General features: G+C 40.9%; 1 protein-coding gene across 1 annotated transcript; it reads left to right on the top strand.

Annotated features, from left to right (window-relative positions):
* The first annotated feature begins 856 nt into the window (after positions 1-856).
* Positions 857-1,940, top strand: OXGR1 (oxoglutarate receptor 1). Its single transcript, XM_030856621.2, has one exon. The coding sequence runs from the start codon at positions 927-929 to the stop codon at positions 1,938-1,940; it is 1,014 nt and encodes a 337-aa protein (XP_030712481.1). The 5' UTR covers positions 857-926.
* The last annotated feature ends 11,744 nt before the right edge of the window (positions 1,941-13,684 follow it).

The following is a 13,684-nucleotide window of genomic DNA, read 5'->3' as shown; positions in this document are numbered from 1 at the left end:
TGCTTAGGGACACACAACTACTCTTTGGCTAAACAGAGTCAAGGTCAGGGCCTCTGGCAATAGCACCCTAGCTCTTAACACTGCATGAAGCTATTGTTCCTCTTCCCCCTGCAAACACCCCCCCCCCACAACATGAGCAAATTATGTTGCCTGTTAAAATGGGTTGGAGGAGCTGAAATTTGAAAATGAAATCTACCAGACATATGATGTTGGAATGCACGAAATCTACATTTTAGCAATGTCTGGTATTCAGTCCCGTCATGCCTTTGCACTTCCCATTGCATCCCTCATTTAGGGTCATCCAGATTGAGAGGCAGCACAGTGAGGCAGTTTGGAAAGAGAATGGGTTCTAAGTCAGACAAACATAGGTTCAAATCCCAGCTGTGCCACTAGTTGTGTTACCAGGAACAGGTCGCGGTTTTAGTCTCTTCTGTAAAATAGAGATAATAAGAAATGTCCTCAGCGTTTTGTCAAGTTTAGAGGTAACACATTGGTGAGGTGCCTCACGCGTGATTAGTGGTGGAGCTTGCTGTGGTCAAGTCTCTAATGGTGACACTCTAGGGCATACCTCAACAGCAACCTGGCCAAGTCGTCTTCTACAGCTACAACGTGGGGTTTTCCACCCCAGTCCTTCATTTTACTTCTCATAGTATTTAACTTTTATATTATTGTTAGATGTCTTTAGTAACTTGCCTTACAGTCATTTTCTTTGAAATTCAATTTCTTCCTCAGGGTCTCTTTGGAGATTAAAGAGAAAGAGTGGCAAATTTAGGCTGTTAGAGCAATTTTCATTGAAAAGTGGATCATTGTTTTCATTACCCTACCGTTAATGTTTTCTATTTTCCTTTATCAGCGAGTTACTTTCTCTCGATTCGTATCGCCAAACTGCACTCTCTTGTTTTCTTGCAAAATGAAAGGAGACAACCATGAATGAGCCACTAGATGATGTTGCAAATGCTTCTGATTTCCCCAATTATGCAGCTGCTCTTGGAAACTGCACTGATGAAAAGATCCCACTCAAGACGCACTACCTCCCAGTTATTTATAGCATCATCTTCCTGGTGGGCTTTCCCGGGAACGCAGTAGCAATTTCCACGTACATCTTCAAGATGCGGCCCTGGAGAAGCAGTACGATCATCATGCTGAACCTGGCCTGCACGGACCTGCTGTACCTCACCAGCCTGCCCTTCCTGATTCACTACTACGCCAGCGGAGAAAACTGGATCTTTGGGGATTTCATGTGCAAGTTCATCCGCTTTGGCTTCCATTTTAACCTGTATAGCAGCATCCTCTTTCTCACCTGTTTCAGCATCTTCCGCTACTTTGTCATTATTCACCCGATGAGCTGCTTTTCCATCCATAAAACTCGATGGGCTGTGGTGGCCTGTGGGGTGGTGTGGACCATTTCACTGGTGGCCGTCATGCCCATAACCTTTCTGATCACGTCAACCACCAGGACCAACAGATCCGCCTGCCTCGACCTCACCAGTTCAGATGACCTCACGACCATCAAATGGTACAATCTAATTTTGACGGCGACCAACTTCTGCCTCCCCTTGGTAATCGTGACACTTTGCTATACGATGATTATCTACACCCTAACACAAGGACCTCAGACGCACAGCTGCCTTAAGCAGAAAGCTCGAAGACTAACCATTCTGCTGCTCCTCGTGTTTTATATATGCTTCTTGCCTTTCCATATCTTGAGGGTCATTCGGATTGAATCTCGCCTGCTTTCAATCAGCTGCTCCATTGAGAATCAGATCCACGAGGCGTACATCGTTTCTAGACCGCTGGCTGCCCTGAACACCTTTGGCAACCTGTTACTGTATGTGGTGGTCAGCAACAACTTCCAGCAGGCCGTCTGCTCGATGGTGAGATGCAAAGCAGGTGGGGACCTAGAGCAAGGGAAGAAAGTCAGTCACTCAAACAACCCTTGAAACGTTTCACATGCTCAGCCAAAAAGAAATGCTGGTATTTCACCTGTAACTTCTACGAAGTCCAGACTATCTCCCTCGGTGGAACTCTTAGGACATACTGTGCACTCAGGTAATGATGTGCCGGAGCCAGGGCAGGGCTGCTGTGAGTTCTTTGCAACCTGTCTATTGAGATCCTCAATACTGGTACATGCGTATCAGTAAAGAATTCAGATGCAGAATTGGAACTGTGGGAGGAAATCTAGTCTCACCAACTTTATATATATAAATTTATAAAATTATATATAGTGTGTATATATATATATAAATTGATGTTCACCCCCTCGCCCTAAATCTCTCAGTATTTAATGCCACAATAAGAGAAAGCCAATCTTTTCATTCACAGTTTCTTGCTTCTTTGTACGCAGGTCTATTTGTATTGAGGCCCTACACTACTCAAGGCATTATTTGTATATTTTTCAATATTCGCTTTTTAAAAAATTTCATATCTTTAATTTTTTTTCAAACTTTGCTTTGAGATTATTAAACTGTGTTTTTCACTAGGCTTTAGTCAGTTGTGTAGAGGAAAGCAACCCAGGTACAATACCCTTGAGACAATTCAAAGATGTCCATACAGATAGCTGTCCATACATAATTATGTATGGACATAATCGATGTCCATACATAATTCCCAAATAGGGGAATTATGTCTGTATTGTTGTAGATCATTTTTAAAATTGTTATTGAATTTATAAAAATGATCAAGTTGTACTAGTAATTATCAACATGTCCTGGGGAAGGAAGGAGCACTTTTAGGGGAACAGAAGTACTTTTCATGTATTTATTGGGTATTAAATAAAATCTAACATTGTTTTGACTTCTGTGGGAAAATATTCCAGGAAACACTAATTCTCTTTAGCTACCTTCTCTTTTGTGCCTCTCTTGAAAATATGTTCTCTATTATAACAGCCAGAGCTATTTTTGAACTGTGTGTATTTAATTATCATTAAACGTAAATATTTGAGAAAATGCCTAGTGTGGATATTCAAAACCCTGGTAAATATGTTGATACAATTAATAAACTAATTTAAAATCACCGAATAGGCTGGTAATAGTTTTCTCTGAAAATGTAGCTTTACCGCTATTATACTTACTGGAAGCTTATGTTCTCCATGTTTACAGAATAAAAATAATTTTAAGAATCAGTTATGGAATAAGGCCGGAAGAGATGATTTAAACAAAGAAAAGGGTATCATAGGAACTCTTCATGATTTTCAGGCTTTTCTAGGACTTAACATCTGACTTAGACCTAAGTGAGGATGCTTGGAGTCAGGAGACACCAGGCGTGTGGAGGAGAAAGAGGAAAGCCAGCGGCTCTGTGCATGAACTTCTCTGGATGATGGCATTCTCTCTACCCACTATTTTCTGAGCCATCTTTTCCTGGGCTTTCTCTTCTTTTTTATTTTTGGCCGCAATGCGAGGCCTGTGGGATCTTAGTTCCCTGACCAGGGATTGAACCCAGGCCCTGGACAGTAGAAGCGTGGAGTCCTATCCCGGGCTTTTTTATAGCATGTAGAATGAGCTCTTTCACTAGAGGGCCCAACTTGCCCCTCTGTGCAGGTGCACAGTGTGGAACTGCGTTCAAAATTCCACTTGGAACCGAGAAGCTGGGTAGCTCTCCTCCCCATACCCACACCCCTGATGCACAGCTCAGTTCTTGGGCCATCACCAAAGCGTGGCCAGAATAGCCTTTATAGTAATACCACGGTTTTTATTCTAGCCCTTTCCTTTCTCTCTCTCCCTCTCTCTCTTTCTTATTCCAAAGATTTCACCCACCAGAGAAAAGCTGCCTCAATCTCCTTCATCCCAATCTCAACTTGTCACTATAGATTCTTTTATCCTTTTCCTTCTTCCCTCCAGTTTACAGACCAACAAATCATCTCTTTCTTCCTTTTTTTAAGAATTTATTTATTTATTTATGTCTGCGTTGGGTCTTCGTTGCTGCACGCGGGCTTTCTCTAGTTGCGGCGAGAGGGGGCTACTCTTCATTGCGGTGTGCGGGTTTCTCACTGCGGTGGCTTCTCTTGTTGCAGAGCGCGGGCTCTAGGCGCGCGGACTTCAGGAGTTGTGATTCTTCCCACCGTGTCTTAGGTCCTTATTCTGCTCTCTTAGGGACTTGCTTCAACACTCAATCCTACTTTCTCAAATTTTTAACGTTTCTCTTACCCTGGATAGTTGACCTTAGTTTGGGAGCATGCATCATTTTCCTTTATCCTCAGAATACCCTCCCTTGACTCAGCAGTTCTGTCATTCTCTTATCTGACTGGTTCCCTGCACTCATGGGTCAGGTGCAGATGACTGTCTGCCCTCCTGCGTTCTGCTGATAGAATATAATAACAAAGATCCAAGCTAAATTAGATTCCAAGGGTCAGTTTTCTTTTCCAAAGTAAAGACTTTTGGGCTAATTGTGCTGGAGGATGCAGTTTGGAACTGAGGCCAAAAAAGAGATTGATGATACTTCTGAGAATAGAGTGGGACCTGAACGCCCTTTGCCCAGTTCTCCCAGGTGTAGGCAGAGAAAGTACGAGAACAAAAGAGCAGAGCTCTGACTGTCTGCCAGAGAGGGACCTGCCTGTTCTGCTCGCAGCCTAGGAACGAGAAGCAAGTCAGATTCCCTGAACCTGCAGGCGGGGAACCCAGACACACCTGCTCTGAACTTGGGAGACAGTAATCCCCCCACTTCATTTTTAACTTTATATCATGGAAGTTTTCAAATAATCACAAAATTAGAGAAATTAGCAAATGACCTCACATACCCATGGCCTAATTTCATCTATAATCAACATCTTACCATTCTTGTTTCCTCTAACCCTTCCCACAGTTTTTTCTAGAATATTCAAAAGCAAATCCTAGAAAACATAGTAGTTGCACCAATAAATGCTTCAACATTGATCTTTCAAAACATACGTAACCAAAACAAAATAAAACATGGTTCCCTCACATTCTTTAATATCTAATCCATATTTTCTTTCCACTGGTTGCCTCAGAAGTGCCTTCTACAGTTGCTTTTTTTTTTTTTTTTTCCTGAAATCAAGATCCAAACAAGGTCTATGTGTTACATTTGGTTGATATGTCGGTTAAATTTCTTTTAATCTATTAGAACTACCCCTCCCTTTATGTATCACTGTTTATTTACTGAAGAAATCAAGCTGTTTGTCCTGTGCGATTTCCCACATTGTAGGTGTGGCTGTTTGCATTCCATTTTGTTGTTTATCATAATCCTCCACACCTTGCATTTGCTGTAACTTGGAAGGCAGAGCTAGAGGTTAGATTAGATACAGATTAGATACTTCCTCCCTCCCTCCCTCTCTCCCTCCCTCCCTCCATCATCAGATTCTCCAGCCATTTTTCTTTCATAGTTTTCCAGTCGTTGCTTCTTGTTGTCATGACCCACTAGGCTTTTCACAATGGTGACTTTGAAAATTCTAACGTTCTTCTGCTTTTGTTAGTCATGGCTTTTCTGTAAAGATCTTTGACTCGTCAACGACCTTTACCCCTTCCACTCTGAACATAGCTCCCACTCCTCCACCTTTGGGAAGACACAAGGAAGGGATAGAAAGAGATATGGAAGCTGCCTCTCCATTATTTCCTCCATGAGAGTGTAAGTGTTGACAGAAATTTCGACAGAATTTCCTTTTAATATGAGACAAAGTTTTGTCCTTTAACTCTTTGGGGTTGACAGCCATGCCTGTGATCTACAGGGCTGGAGCTGCCCCCTTGGGGAAGGAGGTTATCAGGGGAGCTTTCTTGCTGCTGCCAGGTTTCTCCTCCGTACCACCTGAGTGCCTTTGTGTGTCCTCTTGGGCCAGTGCAGGCCGTTTTGGTCTTCCCCCAGAGGTTCTGAGAAGGAGTAGAACAAGACATTAATAACTGCAAGGCCATGTAACGTTTGGGGTCAAGCTTCCTTTCCTGTTCTAATTTTATTCTTAAATTTTACCCGGCAACATCACTCAATATAATCCACCTGATATTATATATTAGATGAGCCCAAGTGATATCAAGTGATAGAAGAATAACAACATAAAAATGCCTGAAGGGTGAGAGCCCCTTGTGTTACTGAGTTCCCAGGAAGAAATTAAATCATAATACGCACGGATCTTTTTATTTTTTTTCAATTCTATTTTCTTTTCTGTGCTTCTAGCTGAACATTTTCTATTGATCCTGCCTTGTACTGTATGCAGTTTGCTACTAAGCCTATCCATTGAATTCCTAGTGTCAGATATTGCATTGTTTTCATTTATAGGATGTACATTAGGTTCCCTTTATTAATTCTACCATGTCAGTGAATTGCTTTGTCTTTTAATCTATGTTGTCCACCTATTCCAATATTTTCTAGAACTGAATAATCATAGCTATTTTAATGTCCTCATCTTTCCATATCTGGATAACCTTCAGGTCTGCTTCCACTGACTGCCATCTTCCTCTTATTTATTGGTCACATGATCCTGTCTCCTGGCATATCTATTAATTTTGACTAAATGACAGACATTGCATGTGAAAGAATCAAAGAGGCTTCCCTGAGAGGTTTTCCTTTCAGTTGTTTCACTTTTCAATTGTCAAATTTCTATTTCTCTCCACTGCTCTCTGAAGTTTGGCTACTCTTTTATTCACTAAATAAATCATTTTTTCCTTTAATTCTTTGAACATATTTAAATAGCTGCTTTAACATCTTTGTCTATTAAGTCCAGCATCTGGCTTGTATTACTTTCCTCTGGATGCTATAACAGTTACCACAAATTTAGTGGCTTCAGGCCACACAAGCCTACTCCCTTTCAGAGGTCAGAAGTCTGAAACCAGTTTCACTGGGCTAACGTCTAGGAGCTGGCAGTCCTGCCTTACTTCTGGAAACTCCACAGGGGAAACCATTTCCTTGTGCTTTCCGTCTTCTATAAGCTACCCGCATTCCTTGGTTCATGGCCCCTCTTTCCTCTTCAAAGCCAACAGCGTATCATCTTCAAATCTCTCTGACCTGGGCTTTTACCTGAATATCTCCTCTCTCTGACTCTGATTCTCTTGCCTTCTTTTTCATTGTAACTTTTGCAGTTATGCAGGTAATTCAGAATAATCTCCTCATCTCAAAGTCTGTAATTGAATCACGTCTGCAAAGTCCATTTTACTATGGCATGTAACATGTTCACAGGTTCTGGGGATTAAGATGAGGACGTTTTGGAAAGGTTATCGTGCAGCCTATCACAGTGGTTTCTTAAAGGACAACAAGTTAAAACAACAATAATAACAATATAAAGTGACCTAGAGGTCAGTTTCTAATTGCTTTTTCTTCCTTTGGCTGTGGGACACAATTTTGTTTTGTGTGTCTGTCACACAAATACTGGATATTGTGAATAAATCATTGTAGAGACTCTATATTCTATTATTGTCCTTTGAAGACTGTTGACTTTTCCTCTAACAGACACATCAGTTACTTGCTAAGCACCTTGTTTTTTTTTTTTTTTCGGTACGCGGGCCTCTCACGGTTGTGGTCTCTCCCGTTGTGGATGCACAGGCTCAGCGGCCATGGCTCACGGGCCCAGCCGCTCCGCTGCATGTGGGATCTTCCCGGACCGGGGCACGAACCCGTGTCCCCTGCATCGGCAGGCGGACTCTCAACCATTGTGCCATCAGGGAAGCCCTTCCAAGCTCTTTTAAGAAGCAGGACCCAATTGCCAAATTCTGTTTTTCCTATGGTTTTGTCCAGACCTGGTTTTAGAGTTTTTTTCAAAGCATGTCTAGAGTAGACCTTACTCTAGGGTGTGGTCTTTATTCCTAAGGTACAGTTTTCTGTTGTCTCTGCAAAATGAGTTCACAGGGCGTTAGGAGGTTTTTCCTCTCTAGTTGGGCATGAACACCAATGTTGACCACTAGTATCTCTGATGCCATAACAGCCTCTTTGTGGTTAATCTCAAGAAGGTTCTCCATGCAAGCATGGCCCTTGGTCCAGGAGTCACAGGGAATCTCCGTATATCTCTGCCCCTTCTCTATCACTGGTGCTCTGCTTCAAACATTTTAGACACGCTGGCAATGTCAGACTGTGCCCTCTGCCTCCTCGGCTCAGTGGGACCACTGTGCTCTGGTTAGACTCCAGATCTCTACACCATGGTCAGGAAATTAAGCCTAAACGGCACGCTGGGGTGATTGTGGGGCTCACAGTCTTGCTTTGTCTGTTGTCCCACGCCTGAAAATGCTGAGTGCATATACTTTGCCCAGTTGTATTTTGTCAACAGCAAGAGAACCTCTCCCTTATGTCCTACTATAGTCTACAGCAGCTGAGGGAGCAGGACCCACATGGAACGCTTCCTGCCTTTTCCACACCAAGAGAATGCTAAGCATTTGAGGTTGAACCAGAAAGATTCTTGACACAAGGACAATGTCAAAAAACCTATAATTAATACTCTCAGAAACATCCTTGAAACAAGCCAGGAGGTTCTAAAGGAATGATCGTTCAAAGAACAAAAAAGAGCTCTTGTATACTAAGCTGAAGGAGGTTAGCGAGGTTATTCCAAATGCCCTCCACTAACAGCCTCCAACTTGATACGTCCTTTGCACCTTTGCACCAGGGAGTTGGGGGTATTCTTGGCATCTTCTTTCAATCTATCCTAACTGTTGGATATCTAGAAGAAAGTCTTAGAGGCTGGTAGTATGATGCCAGAGTTGTTTCCTCATTTCAGTGCAGGTGAAGCATTCTCTGATTTTTATTATTTTGTGTGCATTTGAGTTTAGGAAAGTGGGATTTTTCAAGGTGCACTTAAACCACTGAGTTTTCTTGGAGTTGCTCTGTTTCCTTATTCTTATTTTGTCTCTATGATTGCATATTATATGACACGTATAGGAGTATATGTTATATGATAACATAATAGCATATAATTTGTTCTCCATGATTTGGGAATGTGCCCATAGCCTGATCATATTGTTTTTCTTTTCGGAAATGCTTGCTAACACTACATTAATACTCCTAAATGAGGCTTTTTGGATTAATCACAGTACCTTCCACAAACATTTGAAAAGTAAATATAGATGCATAAAATATTCTCTATTCAGTTTATATCTTTGCTCGTTGAATGCAGGGATTTAAAGAACAGAGGAATGCACAGCCTACATGTTTAGGATTATTTTAAATTTCTATTCAGGTTAACTAACACCAGCATCTTCTAAAGCCCTACGATGTGCAAAGTACTGTGCTATGCCCTGGATATATAAACCTTAGTAATAAACAATTCTGCTTTCAAAGATACTACAATCTTGCAAACTAACTGTGCTATTCATATGTGCCTTTTAGGTTGAGTATTTATGTATTTATGTGTATTTATGTGCCTTTTAGGTTGAGTATTTATGTCATGCTGCAAGCAAATCTCAATGAAAAGTTTATCAAGTTCTTTTCACCATTATAGTTTATCATTATTCTAGTTATATCTAAAGAGCTCAACCCAAAGGGAGCATTTCAGGAACATATATAATTATCTAAATCCCTCTCACCAATAACCCTAAAGTGTGTTCTAAGTGGCAAATCCACAGAAATTTCCTAGGGTGCTAATTGTACATGGTTAAATGTCCCATTTATCTGTTTAAATCCACCTAGGAGATGAACAACACCACAGTATTTGGTATTAAATACTTAATGTCATCCCATTATCGGAGGCAACATTTTTTTTGGGGGGGGGGAAGGCAACATTTTAAATATCTTAATCTCACATTACAAAGCCAAGAAAATACCTACATATGCACCACAAATGATGCCCTTGGTATCTAATAAGCTACCTCCATCTTGCAAAACATTTCTGATTCACATAACGCATCTAACAGTTTGAATAATAGTGCTGTTTTTTTCTCTAAGCTCCGGGGCAAATCTGGATATTATTCATATTAAAGAATTCAAACAAGGCCAATCTTCAAGCTTCTATTCAAATTTTAACCATTCACTGTATATATATACCACATCTTCTTTATCTATTCATCTGTCAATGGACATTTAGGTTGCTTCCATGTCCTAGCTATTGTAAATACTGCTGCAATGAACATTGGTATATATATACAATAGAATATCACTCAGCCATAAAAAGGAATGACATTGGGTCGTTTGTAGAGATGTGGATGGACCTAGAGTCTGTCATACAGAGTGAAGTAAGTCAGAAAGAGAAAAACAAATATTGTATATTAAATATTTGTGGAATCTAGAAAAATGGTACAGATGAACCAATCTGCAGGGAAGGAATAGAGATGCAGACACAGAAAATGGACGTGTGGACACAGGAGGGGAAGCGGGGATGGGATGAATTGGGAGATTACGTTTGACATATATACACTACCAGGTGTAAAACAGATAGCTAGTGGGACCGTGCTGTATAGCACAGGGAGCTCAGCTCGGTGCTCTGTGATGACCTAGATGGGTGGGATGGGGGGGTGGGAGGGAGGTCCAAGAGGCAGGGGATATCTGTATACGTAGAGTTGATTTGCTTCGTTGTATAGCAGGACCTGACACAGCATCGTAAAGCAACTATACTCCAATTAAAAAATATTTCTTCTAACCATTCATGAAAGGACTGCTGAAGTTCAGCTTTCGTGAATTTTTCTCTAACCACTCATTCTAAGATAGTCAGTCCTGCAAATTCTTTTTCTTATTCATGAAGCCCTTTGGGCACTTTGTCTTATAGGACTTGGATTATCACTCTTCCGTGTCCATGTGTTCTTTTTTTCCCCAGTAAGATTATTAACTCCTCCAGCGCAAGGTCACATGTGTTTCCAGCTCTTAGCAACATGCTAGAAGGCATGAATATAGAACAACAACAAGCATAAGCCTCTTTTAGAATGCGAAGTACCTGCTTTTTAATCCCTATTCTTACTCAACCAATTTCTGGATATAGGAAATTCATGCTTAAATTGAGCCTTTGGGTTGCCTTTGAAGGCAAAGGGAAAAGACTTCTGTTTCTGGTAACATAGTAGATTAAATCTACTGCACAACCTTCCAATTGGAACTGGTGAAAATGGCTAAATAAAATATTTTCATAAACACCTATAAAATGCTCACTGAGCTGGTACGAAACTAAAGAAAAATTAAATATAAAAATGGGAAACTAGAAGTTGGCAGGCAGCAAAAGCAGCAATTTTCCAAATAGTATCTGCAAAATAGTATCTACTTTTGAGGCTAAGTTTTTGAGCCTAAGAAATCCGTGTCGGGAAGAGTAGGGTGATCAGACCTCCTGATTTACCCAGGACAGTACTAGTTAGCTTCTGCTGCTCAGGTGTAATCATTCACTGAACCCACTTTCATTCTTAAAAGTGTATGGAATGATACATGCTCATCCTAGGTATAAAAGACAGGACATAATGTATGGAGCTCAAAAAGGTAGGGGTTCTAATAGGAGATCTTTGCAAAATTCTGCACATCAGTGTCAGGGGGAATATTAAATAAGACTACAGGGCTTCCCTGGTGGCGCAGTGGTTGAGAGTCCGCCTGCCAATGCAGGGGACGCGGGTTTGTGCCGCGGTCTGGGGGGATCCCACATGCCGCGGAGCGGCTGCGCCCGTGGGCCATGGCCGCTGAGCATGCGCGTTCGGAGCCTGTGCTCCGCAACGGGAGAGGCCACAACAGTGAGAGTCCCGCGTACCGCAAAAAAATAATAATAAAATGAATAAATAAATAAATAAGACTACAAAGCAGAAAAGAACAGCATGTAAAATAGTCTGCATTTACTTTGACACTGGATGGAAGGAAAATGAATTTGCCCCTGAGAAATCATCGTCAGCATCAAGCGCTCATGTAAATTTGTTACCTGCATGTTAAAACTGAAGTTCAAGTGGAGAATTAAATTTAAAGTAATTTCCAGATGGGTAGGACTACCAGGCAACTGGCAGAAGCATATGCAACAACTCTCTCAGGGAACACGACTTTAACCTAGGTCTCCAAGAATTCCTACTGGTAAAATTTCCAAGGAAAATGAGAAGCACATGTAAAAATAAATCACAGGAAGTGTCAACAAAAAGGCACAATGGGCGAAATACATCAGAATTAGAGGACAGAAGAAGCAGATTGTCAAAGATTTCATATGTGGGAAATATCAGACATTAATTGCAAGATGGAATGTTTATTTTCTGTAAAAAATTGAGTCTTGAGAAGAAGAGAGATGGAAGTGAGACTATAATATTATTAAGCAAAAACCCCCCAGACTTCTAGAACTAACAAACATAATCAATTAAAATAAAAATTTTAGGACTTCCCTGGTGGTGCAGTGGTTGAGAGTCCGCCTGCCGATGCAGGGGATACGGGTTCATGCCCCAGTCCGGGAAGATCCCACATACCACGGAGCGGCTGGGCCCGTGAGACATGGCCGCTGAGCCTGCGCGTCAGGAGCTTGTGCTCCGCAATGGGAGAGGCCACAGCAGTGAGAGGCCCGCGTACCACAAAAAATAAATAAATAAAAATAAATAAAAATAAAAATTTTGATGGATAGGTAAAACAGGAGACCTGACACAGAAAAAGAAAATTAATAAATTGGACATGAAATAAGAAAAAAACTATCTGGAATGCTACCCAAAGCAGCAAGGAAATGAAAAATTTGAAAGAGTTTGGCCTCGAGGAGAAGGTGAGAAGGCCCAGTGTGTATCTGAGCAGATTTTCAGAAGGTGATGCCAAAGAGGCTGGGGAAAATAACAAAAGCAGTTGGGTAATGAGGTCACATGTTTATTGTATTAATTGACAAGCAAACCGATAGATTATAGAAAGGAAGGCTTTGTATAGAACAGTGATGACAATCTAAATCATATCCTTCTAAACCAATGATATGATTAATTCAATTCTGTTCACCTGGGAGTTATAAAAGATGATAGATAGATATCAATTAATCCAAATGAAATCAAGAAAGAGGAAGGAAGAAGAAACAGAAAAGGGGGACAAATAAGGCCATAAAATACAATGGAAAAACAAATATGTCAATAATCACAATAAATGTGAAAAAAGTACATATTCCAATCTAATGTGTAGATTTTCAGACCACACTTTAGTATAATCTATTCTCTTTTATTTATTTATTTTATTTTAATTAATAAGTTAATTTATTTGGCCATGCCGTGCAGCATGTGGGATCTTAGTTCCCTGACCAAGGATCAAACCCATGCCCCCTGCATTGGAATCACAGAGTCTTAACCACTGGACTGCCAGGGATGTCCCTCTCTGCTCTTTTAAAGAGACACATCTACAATATAAAACAACTTACTAACTTACAAAGGAATAAAAAAATGAAACATACTTGTAACAATGAAAGCAATAGAAATCGTCCCAATACAATAGAAGTTCATTACTCATGTAAAAATTCATTATAGGTGTTCCTGGTCAGCTAATGTCCACACAGTGATTCAGGGACCCAAATGCTTTTCAACTCATTACTTCTGCACTGCTTAGGGCTTTGGGGTCTTCTTCTTAACTCCCCTTGTCTAACCACCTTTCTCACATTCCATTGGCAGTAACTGACCACAGCTCTTTTCCAAATGGTCTGGTTGTAGATCCTCATTATCTATTTAGGAATTAGAAGGCTAGTTATCTGGCAACTGTCCCAACCTTAATACATAAAGACAGAGCAAATGAAAGATAACTTCAATATAAAAGCTCCTCCAGAAAAAGGAAAGGATAGAGACAATAGTCATAAGAATTCTGAAATCCTGCCGTGGATACGTTGTAAAGGCCCTGTGCCTTCACTGTGGTGGACACTTCTTGATGAAAA

Source organism: Globicephala melas, chromosome 18 (genome assembly GCF_963455315.2).
Source record: "Globicephala melas chromosome 18, mGloMel1.2, whole genome shotgun sequence".
Taxonomy (NCBI): domain Eukaryota; kingdom Metazoa; phylum Chordata; class Mammalia; order Artiodactyla; family Delphinidae; genus Globicephala; species Globicephala melas.
The sequence above is the reverse complement of the archived record's forward strand: the minus strand, read 5'-3'. Positions and strand labels throughout refer to the sequence as shown.

Bases quoted from the DNA above. Each gene is read 5' to 3' on its own strand.
- OXGR1 (XM_030856621.2), top strand. From the start codon at position 927: ATGAATGAGCCACTAGATGATGTTGCAAATGCTTCTGATTTCCCCAAT.